Source organism: Colias eurytheme, chromosome 22 (assembly GCF_061535395.1).
Source record: "Colias eurytheme isolate Ceu_HAF_F1 chromosome 22, ilColEury1 Martin Lab GWU primary, whole genome shotgun sequence".
In the NCBI taxonomy this organism is placed as follows: Eukaryota; Metazoa; Arthropoda; class Insecta; order Lepidoptera; family Pieridae; genus Colias; species Colias eurytheme.
This window is the reverse complement of record NC_143001.1, coordinates 5,705,817-5,716,319: the sequence shown is the minus strand read 5'-3', so window position 1 is coordinate 5,716,319 and position 10,503 is coordinate 5,705,817. Positions and strand designations below refer to the sequence as shown.

The window sequence follows — 10,503 nt, the reverse complement described above, 5'->3', positions numbered from 1 at the left end:
GCGGCTTCGCCCGCGTTTTCAAAGAAAAACCCGGTCCCGTAGGATTTCCGGGATAAAACCTATCCTATGTCCTTTCTCGGGTATCAAAATATCTCTATACCAAATTTCATGCAAATTGGTTCAGTAGTTAAGGCGTGATTGAGTAACAGACAGACAGACAGAGTTACTTTCGCATTTATAATATTAGTATGGATAATACGATATAAGATACGATACAATATAAGAACACACTAATTTAATCACAATATTCGTTTTACTTTCTCTGTATACCTAGGTACCTATCTTTTTAAATTTTAAAAATATTCTTTTCAAATAGTTTGTTCTAAAAATTTTCTATACAAAAATACTCTATTGTGAATATCCCTTTAATTTAAAGTACTAATTTCCGCTCAAAATCCGCTTGCAAAGCCGCAACTAAAACACAATACCTACGTATTTCAACTTTCCACAATTAATCTAGTTTTACAATCGTAACTAATAAAATATAACCATAAATCTTTAACTAATCTTTAATTTACTCTTTGATAATACTGATCTCCACAAATACTTCAATACAAGATAAGGAATTATAACCATTAATGCTATTATAAATAAGAATGTAAATACAATGTATAGTTCGTAATATTCAAACCAAGTGAGGCCAGCAGATGCTGATTGGAGATGTAACCCGCCGAATTTCAAAATGTGTTCCGTCCACCATACTGCTAAGTCCAGGGTGTTTATGGGCATCTCTCGCATTTGGCCGCGTAGCTTCAGCATGTTGTTCTTGTATCTGAAATAAATATATTGTTAGGAAATAGACAATTTAAGGTTCCATAGTAATATCCTACTAATATTATAAATACGAAAGTTTGTATGTTTGTTTGTTACACCTTCACGCAAAAACTGCTGAACCGACTTTCATGAAATTTGGAACACACATAAAAGGTAACTTGGATTAACACATAGTTATATTCCAAAAATCTCGCGCTATTACGCGGGCAAAACTGCGGGCGAAAAGCTATACTAATATTATAAAGAGGAAAGGTTTGTATGTATACGTATGTATGGTTTTCACGCATAAACTACTGGACGGATTTTGATGAAATTTGGCACAGATAATCTTTAGACCCTGAGAAAGAACATAGGCTACCTTTTATTGCGAAATATGTACCACGGGCGAAGCCGGGGCGGACCGCTAGTAATGTATAAAGCTATGAGTTTGTCCGTAGAGTAAACGTAGTATCTAATATTATAAAGGTTATGATTTTGTTTCATTATTTGATTGTTTTTTGAACAAGTCAATATAGCGCATATCAACACTGATAAGTTATCTCACTAGGTATTATTATTAATAAAGTTAGTGTTCGAAAAAGGTAATATTATATTAGTTTGAAAAAAAAATCAAACACAAACACAAAATGCTAATAAAAATATTTTTTAAGGTAAATATTGAAACAGTCGATTCAAAATGTAGAGACTCTTCAAAGTAATTTTAATACAAATTGATAAAATTTTTATTCATTGGCCTAACTTCATTTTTGATTGACTTATGGCTTAAACATTCTATGGACCTTTATCTTCAAGATATTTTATTATTATGATAGGTATTTATTTAAATCGATTTGAATTTGTGACGAATAAATGAAAATTTGCAATCTTTTTTTAATATTATCATAACACTAAGTGCAACGTAGTGATTGTTAAATAAAAGGTCCGAGAAAATATGATGAGCGGTTTTATTGAACAACGAACAATGAATAATAATGGCGCAATCGTACAAGTGTCAAAGAATCAAAGTGACAACAGATAATATATGAAATGAAAACTATTTATTATCTATGTTTATACTTCACATCTCCCTTTCTTTGTAAACAAACTAAACAACCATAACAAACCAAACTTTTTTTTTTTTTTTTTTTTAAATATATGTATACACTATGAATGAACATTTTTATTTAAAGTATTAAATTTCTTTATTTTTACTTATCCAGTAATTAAAAAATTATATCTATCATATGATTATATAACAAGATACATGGCAAAGCATTCAGTTCTAATTAACAATGTTAATGTAAATGATTACTGAACAAGTTCTTATAAAATTATAGTAAACAAGTTATAATTAACTGATACTTAATGTTAATGATTAAGATACATGAAATAGTACTACAGTACTTATTGTTTTTTAACAATATTAGAGATTGAGTTTATTAATAGGTTTTATAGGTCTACCATATCTTGAGACTTGTGGTGCAGTCGCTGGTTGTGTCACCATATTAGAACTCTGTGTATTATTAGAGCTAAGCATCTCTCGCATCTCTGATGGATGTGTAGTTGTTGGGGTTGTTGCAGGAACACCCGGTGATTGAGTTTGAGCTGGCATCTGTTGTACTACTGGTTCTTCTGTGTATTTAGTTTCAGGTACAGCTATTCTGTTGCTGGGAATATCAGCTTGTGTCTTGTGCAAATGACTTAAGTTTCTTCGTAAAATTTGTCCTTTATCTGTTTGTATAATAACAGATCTTGGTAGATTTTTGGGCTTCTCTATTACTCTCGCCCCTTCCCAGTGTTGGTGAGCTACCTTGTGTCTGATTTTATCATTAATTTCCAAATTTACTGGTCTTGTAGTATGTTTATTACTGTAATTGGCCTGTTTCTCTCTTAATGTCTGTAGTTCAGTTGTGACTCCTTGTATGATTTTTGGTTTTAAATATTTGTCACTTACAGGTATTGGTGATCTTGTAATTCTGCTGAAAAGTCGTTGGTTAGGTGAGCCTAATAGGTCATTTCTAGGTGTATTTCTCCAGTTCAGTAACGCAAGCTGCACGTCTGACTTGTCAATGCTGCATTTTTTTAGTATGTTTTTTGCTGTTTGAACTGCTCTTTCAGCAAGTCCATTACCTTGATGGTGATGTGGACTAGATGTGACATGGTTAAATCTCCATTCTTTTTGAAAGGTCTTAAATTCTCTAGACATATATTGTGTTCCATTGTCAGTTTGTAACTCTTCTGGTATACCATGGGTAGAAAACCATCTTTTAAGTTGTTCAATCACTTCATATGACGACTGGCTTTTTAGCTCTTGAAAATCAATATATCCAGAGTAGCTGTCACATATAACAAGGTAAGTTTTTCCTTTTAATTCAAATAAATCTGAAGCAATTATTTGCCATGGAAGTGTAGGAAGCTTTTTAACTAAGACTGTGTCTTTAATGTTATCTCTTTGTGTTTGTTCGCAGACGGTGCACCCTTTAACTAGCTTTATGATATCATTATATTGTCCTTTCCAATAAAGAAATTGTCGAGCTCTTCTCAAACAGCTGTGTATACCAAGATGTCCTTGATGAATATTTTTTAACATTTTAGGGATTTGTGATGCCGGAACAACAATCTTATCACCTTTGAATATAATTCCTTTCAGATAGCTCAATTCTTCTTTAAAGTTAAAATAGTGTTGTAGTTCTGTAGGTAGTTCTTTCATGGTTTCAGGAAATCCTTGCTTTATAGTCTTCATTAGTAACTGTAAATGTTGATCTTCTTTAGTAGCCTTAATTAATTCTTCTTTAGCATCTAGAGACATAGGTAGTATAACTGCGATTTTTAAGTTTTCTTCTGGATCATATCTCAAGTTAGACGCATCACAGTCTCGACTAAGGAAGTCTGCTAATGGAATTTCAGTTCCCTTTTTGAATAATACCTTGGGTGAGTATGGTGCTAAGTTAAACATTATTCGTTGAAGTCTTGCGGGGGCTGATTGTATGTTTTTCTTAAATATTGTCTCTAGTGGTTTATGGTCGGATTCTACTGTCAGTTGTTTACCATAAACATATTCATGAAATTTCTTACATCCAAACAGTATGGCGAGCGCTTCTTTTTCTATCTGTGGATAATTCTGTTCAGATTTGGTCAATGCTCTTGCTCCATAGGCTACTGGTTGTCCTTCTTGGAGAAGTGCAGCTCCGAGATTTTTTGAGCTTGCATCTACAGACAATGTTACAGGTTTGTTGATATCATATAGTCTCAATACTGGGGGATTTTGAAGCACTTGTTTTATTTTATCAAGAGCTTTTTCATGATGAATTTCCCATGTAAAGCTTGTATTCTTGTGTAACAGGTCTCTAAGTGGATTTGTCAAATCCGACATGTTAGGGATAAATTTATTGAGATATGTAATCATTCCTAACAGTCTCTGTAACTCGGTTTTATTTGTAGGTTTTTTCATTGCCTGAATAGCTTCTACTTTGCCTGGGTCTGCTTCTAAACCTTTAGCTGAAATAATGTGTCCCAGAAATTTTATCTTGGTTGCTTCAAAGATGCACTTGTCTTTGTTAAGTTTGAAGCCAGATTTCTTTAATATTTCAATGACTTTGTCAACAGTTTTGCGTAGTTCTTCTTTAGTTTTTGCATGTATAAAAATATCATCGATCGATACTCTCACATTTTTTATATTACTGAGTAGATTTGTTAATATTTCTTGGAATATTTCTGGTGCTGATGAAACTCCAAATGGAAGTCTCTTGAAAGAATATCTTCCCCATGGGGTAGCGAATGTTAATATTTTTTGTGTTCTTTCTGATAGTCTAATTTGCCAGAACCCCTTTGTGCAGTCTAATAATGCAAAGAATTTAGAACCTTGAATATCAGCTGAAATTTCTTCTATAGTTGTGAGTGGAAAATGACGTCTGAGGATATTTTTATTGACATCTGATGGATCTATACAGATTCTTATTTTGTCCTTTTGTCTGACAACTACCATAGGACTCACAGCAGGAGTTGGCTCCGTTTCTGGTTTTATGACATCTAACTTTACCATCCTGTCAAGTTCTTGCTTAACTTCGGCTCTTATAGCATGGGGTACTCTTCTTGACGGTTTAATCTCAAGCTTTGGGTTCTCAATTAGGTCAATATCATACACATAATCTTTATAACAGCCTAATCCTTCAAATATATTATCAGTATATTGGCTCACCTTCAATGTTTTGACTCTTGCGACAAGTCCTAATTTTTCACAGGTCTCAAGTCCTAGGATTGGAGAAACTTTTTCTTCAACTACTTTGAATATTATTTTTGTTTCTTCATTCTTTAATTTACATAGTAGCTCTGTTTCACCTAGAACTGCCATCTTGTCTTCTGTGTAGCTTATTAAATTTTTTGTTCGGCTTGGTTTCAAAATTGCCTTTGTTTTGTTCATCAAGTGTCTTGGTAACACATTGCACTCTGCTCCTGTGTCTAGTTTGACTGTAATCCTTAAATTGCCAACTTGTAATTTTTCTGTCCAGTTTTTCTTTTCTCCAGACCTTATAGCGGATATGTACACTTCATCTTCGGATTGAGAGCTTTCTTCTACTGCGTTTACTCTATTTTTCTGTTTGTAATTATTATGTTTCATTTTTGTGCGACACATATTAGCAAAATGACCCTGTTTGGAACATTTGGTACAAGATTTGTTAAAAGCTGGGCACTCTCTACTTTTATGGTTAGTACCACATCTTCGGCAGTCAAAAGTCTTGTTTTCGTTAGATCTTTTATTTTTCACAGCAAAAACTTTATTTTTACTATCAAATTCATCTAATTGTTTAGATGCTTGTTCACTAGTTTTGCAGATCGTTATTGCTTTTGTCAAGTCCAAATTTTCTTCCGTTAGTAATTTTTCTCTAACCTGATTTGATCTAATTCCAAAAACGATTTTATCCTTTATCATTTCATCCAGTAAGTTGTTAAATTCGCATTTACTTGCTTGAGTTTTTATTTTGATTAAAAATTCATTAAATACTTCGTCCTCGTTTTGTTCGATCTTAAAGAATACATATCGTTCAAAAGATATGTTCTTTTTCGGCGCGAAATATTCTTTGAATTTATTTTTAATGATTTCAATATCATTTTTTTCCGCGTCGACAAGGTTAAAACTGTTAAATATTTCGATGGCGTCTGGGCCTATGACCGCCATAAAAGTTGCTGCCTGGATTGCGGCTGGTTTTTTGCCTAATTGTATTGCTGTGGCATACCAGTCAAATTGTTGCACCCACCTTGTCCAACACGTTGACTTGTCGGCGTCAATTAATTGTAGGTTAGCTGGCGGCTTTATTCCAGCCACTGCGTCGGATGTCGTCATTTCACAGCTTTCTCATATATTTTCTTATTACATACTTTACAACCGCTTCTGACACCATGCAACGTAGTGATTGTTAAATAAAAGGTCCGAGAAAATATGATGAGCGGTTTTATTGAACAACGAACAATGAATAATAATGGCGCAATCGTACAAGTGTCAAAGAATCAAAGTGACAACAGATAATATATGAAATGAAAACTATTTATTATCTATGTTTATACTTCACACTAAGCAATCAAAAACCTTTAATTACCTACTTATTATTAAAAAGATTACCTATAGATGATAAGAACGTAGGTGTATTTTGAGATTTCATCATCAGAATGATGCTTGCCACCCAAATAAATAAATAAAATATATTAAATTAGCTTTCCGCCCGCGGCTTCACCCGCGTTTTCAAAGAAAAACAACCGCATAGTTCTCGTTCCCTTGGGGTTACCCTCTATATATTGTGTGCTAAATTTAATTGTAATCGATTCAGTAGTATTTGCGTGAAAGATTAACAAACATACATCTTCACAAACATTCGCATTTATAAAATTAGAAGGACAGGATAGGATAGAATTAGTAGGACTTACATATCATCACCGGTAACAGCATTCAACGCATTTTGGAACTGTTTCTCAGTCACTGTGCTGATATCCAATTGCTGACCAACGTTCAGTTTCACGTATTTCTCAGCATTATAGAATTGGTCGCCAAAAACTGGGAATGCGATCAGCGGTACTGCTGCATCTATGGCTTCGTCTGTTGACTGTAGACCAGCTTGTGTGATGAAGACTTTTATGTTTGGATGCTCTGAAATAATAGTCTGGTTTATATTTATTATCTACTAGCGATCCGCCCCGGCTTCGCCCGTGGTACATGTTTACGTTTTCTCTACATAAGAACCATCCTCGTACTTCAAGGAATATAATAAAAAAAGAATTATCGAAATCGGTTCAGCCGTTCTCGAGTTATGCGCTTACCAACACATTTTGCGATTCATTTTTATATATAAGATTAAGAAGTTCTTGATGCTCTATGAATACGTTGAATATTACTTATAATACCTACTAGCTTTCCGCCCGCGACTTCGCCGGCGTTTTTAAAGAAAAACCCGCATAGTTCCCGTTTCCGTGGGATTTCCGGGATAAAACCTATCCTATGTGTTACCTAATTTACCCTCTATATATGTGCTAAATTTCATTATAATCATTTCAGTAGTATTTGCGTGAAAGAGTAACAAACATTCACATACTCATCCATCCTCACAAACTTTCGCATTAATAAATAATAATGTTAGTAGGATAGGAAGTAGGATAGGATATCAGTTATAAAAATAACTTTCCGCCCGCTTTTTACCCGCATTACTCCGCTCCTGTTGGTCTTAGCCTGAAGATATAAGCCTATAGCCTTCCTCGATAAATGTGCTATCTAACACTGAAAGAATTTTTCAAATCGGACCAGTAGTTCCTGAGATTAGCGCGTTTAAATAAACAAACAAACTCTTCAGCTTTATAGTATTAGTATAGATTACTTACTTAAAAGATCCGATTGCGGTAACCAAGTGAAAAATTTAATATTATCGTATCCTGTGGGAAATTCCTTACTGTCCCATTTAAATAGAACATCATATGGCATTTTAGATAACACTTTTAGCATCATGTTCATTTTGTTTGCAGGCATAAGAGACGGTTTTACATTGGACCCGAGGCTGAAGTAAATGACGCCCCTTTTAGCAGCATCTAGATAATCTTTTAGTTCCTGGAAAAAATAAAGAAATGATTATTTTTTTGTTTGTGTATTTTAATACGAGCGCTTGTTCGGTTCAAAAACACTAGAAATAAAAATAAACATAGTTAAAAAACACACATAAATTCATATAATTGTTGTATTATCACCGACCCTTCATAATATATTATTATTAAGCACTTTTTATCACTGCAATATAAGCGTAATGCACATACTATGATTTCTGAATATGTAGAGTAACTACTTAATTTATCAAGACAAGTAAAATAATCACCTTACGATATGAAAATTACATTAATATTTTAAATTACAAAATAATAGTAAGTACTTACCTACGTAGATATTTAAAAAATGTTAAACTTTATCTTAAAATAAGATTGGAAAAATATGAAAAATTAACATCTTCGTAGAACATTCATTTTCATAACTGAATAATATTGTTTTCCCAGAAGTTTCTATACTTCATCTAGTAGTCATTTTGAAAATATAATATGTATTAAAAATAGTATTACAAATCTAGTCACGAAGTTAGGAATTTAAATTACAATATCATTAAGTAATCGTTTTATATTATCATAAATTATATTTTAATGTTCTTCCTTGTTTTATCTCGTCACGGTGCAAAAACTATGTCTATAAATAGAGTTATGTTGTATCAATTTTTTGTATAAAGACGTCAAACGTAAAACCAAACAAGCCGATAACAAAAGTCCCGGAAAATATTATATATTGTGAATAGACTGTCTAGACTCAGCTTTGAGCCATCGAATGCCTCATCTATACTAATATTATAAAGCTGAAGAGTTTGTTTGTTTGAACGCGCTAATCTCGGGAACTACTGGTCCGATTTGAAAAATTCTACGACTACAACGCTACGACCAACAGGAGAGGAGCCACGGGGGTGAAACCGCGTGGAGCGGCTAGCTATAAATAAAATGGAATGTCTATATTAGCATTTTTGTACAAAATTCGCATTGCAAATTCATTAGACACAAACTTTTAAGATAATCGCTCTGTTAAAAACATCGTGACAGTCGCACCATAAAAATAACACTACCATCATCTCATGTAGAAATACTATATACAAAATACTATTATCTACCAAAACAAAGAAAAAAAAGTACCTTTGGCAACGGTTTTTCCTGAGGTGTATGCATCCCACCTATATACTTTATATTTGGTGGAACTGGTCTATTTTCCGCCCAAAGAGGATGTTCATTCAAAAACAGCAAATGCACATTATTCCTATACAATTCTCTAAAACTCGGCACATCATTTCCAAAATTCCGTTCCATTATTTCATAGTCTAACCGTTCCAAACAATACGAGTGCCATTCGTATCGCAAATAATTAAGGATCTGGAGAATCTTCTCGAAAAACGATAAATTGTATAATCTAGCCTGTACAGAGTACGGGAATAGCAGTGGATGTGTCGGAGCTCCAAGCAGATTATATTGCGTTGGCAGACCACCAAAAGTGCTCAACAAAATAGCAGGTGCTTTTAAATAATGGGATAGTCCGAGCAGGGGTCGAATGTACGCCTCACCGATCACCAAATCATATTTTCCAGAATCTAATACTTCTTTTACTTCTGGCAGTTGCACTTGCTTCTCAAAAACAATTGACATACGGTGGAAAATCCTACTAAATAGGGTTAGATAGTTATCCTTATCACCATCTATACTCTGCAAAATGTCAACTATGCTGTTATATGACATATCGTGGATATCTACTTCGGTGAGGTTCTTTGGTGTTTCTCCTTTGGGATAGACAGGATCTGTTGTTATAACCACACACTCGTGACCCCTTTTGTGTAGTTCTTTTATTAACGGTCGGAACACCACTTGATGGCTTATAGAAGGAGTTGGAACCATCACTAATATTCTTGCACTGTCCACTTCGTAACCAAATAGCAATATTATTGAAAACAAAAACAATCTCATTTTGAGAGCTCACTAAACGCGTCTACACACTAAGCTCTATCCTTATGTAATACATACATTTAACTGCCTGTCATCTTTGCTAGCGACTGTATTTATAAATAACATATTATATTTTTTACAAATAACAATCCGCTTATTATGGCCGTGATTGCTACCAAGAGTCGTCATGTAACTTTCCATAAAAGTGTCTTTAATTGTTCATAAAAACTTTAATTATTATTAGAGACAATAATGTGCTAAATAAGTTTATTTAATACTTTATCTAAGTTAAAATTAAATTCAACCTTCACATTGATATGATAATTGCAATAAATTACGTCAACTGCTATCAACCAGTTTCTATAGTTTTTTCTTGCATTTTTTTGTGTCGTAAATACTTAATAATACTTATGTAATTATAATTGTAAACAAATGTAAGAAATGTTAAGCATAGGAATTACTGCGGATCTCCTTTTATTAAAACAGTATTTATCTTTTGAAAAGTATTTAAATATCTAAAATTAGGAAAATTGCAACAAGACTTATCTACCTATATATTTTGTTTGCAGTCCGCGGTTTATCCGATAAGAAACACTGTTACCTTTAAATTTATTAATTTATTTAATATCTTCCTATAAATATTGATATATACACTATACAGTTACTACTGTAGGGATAAATTCAATATACATATTGTGGTAGTATCAAATCTATACTAATATTATAAAGTTGAAGTGTTTGCTTGTTTGTTTG

At 33.1% G+C, this 10,503-nt stretch overlaps 1 protein-coding gene across 1 annotated transcript; it reads right to left on the bottom strand.

Annotated features, from left to right (window-relative positions):
• Positions 1-491: 491 nt before the first annotated feature.
• On the bottom strand, positions 492-9,810 carry LOC149898711 (UDP-glucosyltransferase 2-like). Its single transcript, XM_090114879.1, has 4 exons — positions 8,953-9,810; positions 7,618-7,840; positions 6,673-6,892; positions 492-772 (listed from the first exon to the last, which is right to left on the bottom strand). Exons 1-4 carry the CDS (start codon positions 9,769-9,771, stop codon positions 499-501), a joined length of 1,536 nt encoding a protein of 511 aa, XP_089971005.1. The 5' UTR covers positions 9,772-9,810; the 3' UTR covers positions 492-498.
• Between the last annotated feature and the right edge of the window lie 693 nt (positions 9,811-10,503).

Excerpts from the sequence above, each read along its gene's own strand:
- LOC149898711 (XM_090114879.1), bottom strand. The coding sequence starts at position 9,771 with ATGAGATTGTTTTTGTTTTCAATAATATTGCTATTTGGTTACGAAGTG. Across the intron at positions 7,841-8,952 it reads AGGAAAAACCGTTGCCAAAG|GAACTAAAAGATTATCTAGA; the intron begins GTACTTTTTTTT and ends TATTTTTTCCAG. Across the intron at positions 6,893-7,617 it reads ACCGCAATCGGATCTTTTAA|AGCATCCAAACATAAAAGTC; the intron begins GTAAGTAATCTA and ends CTATTATTTCAG.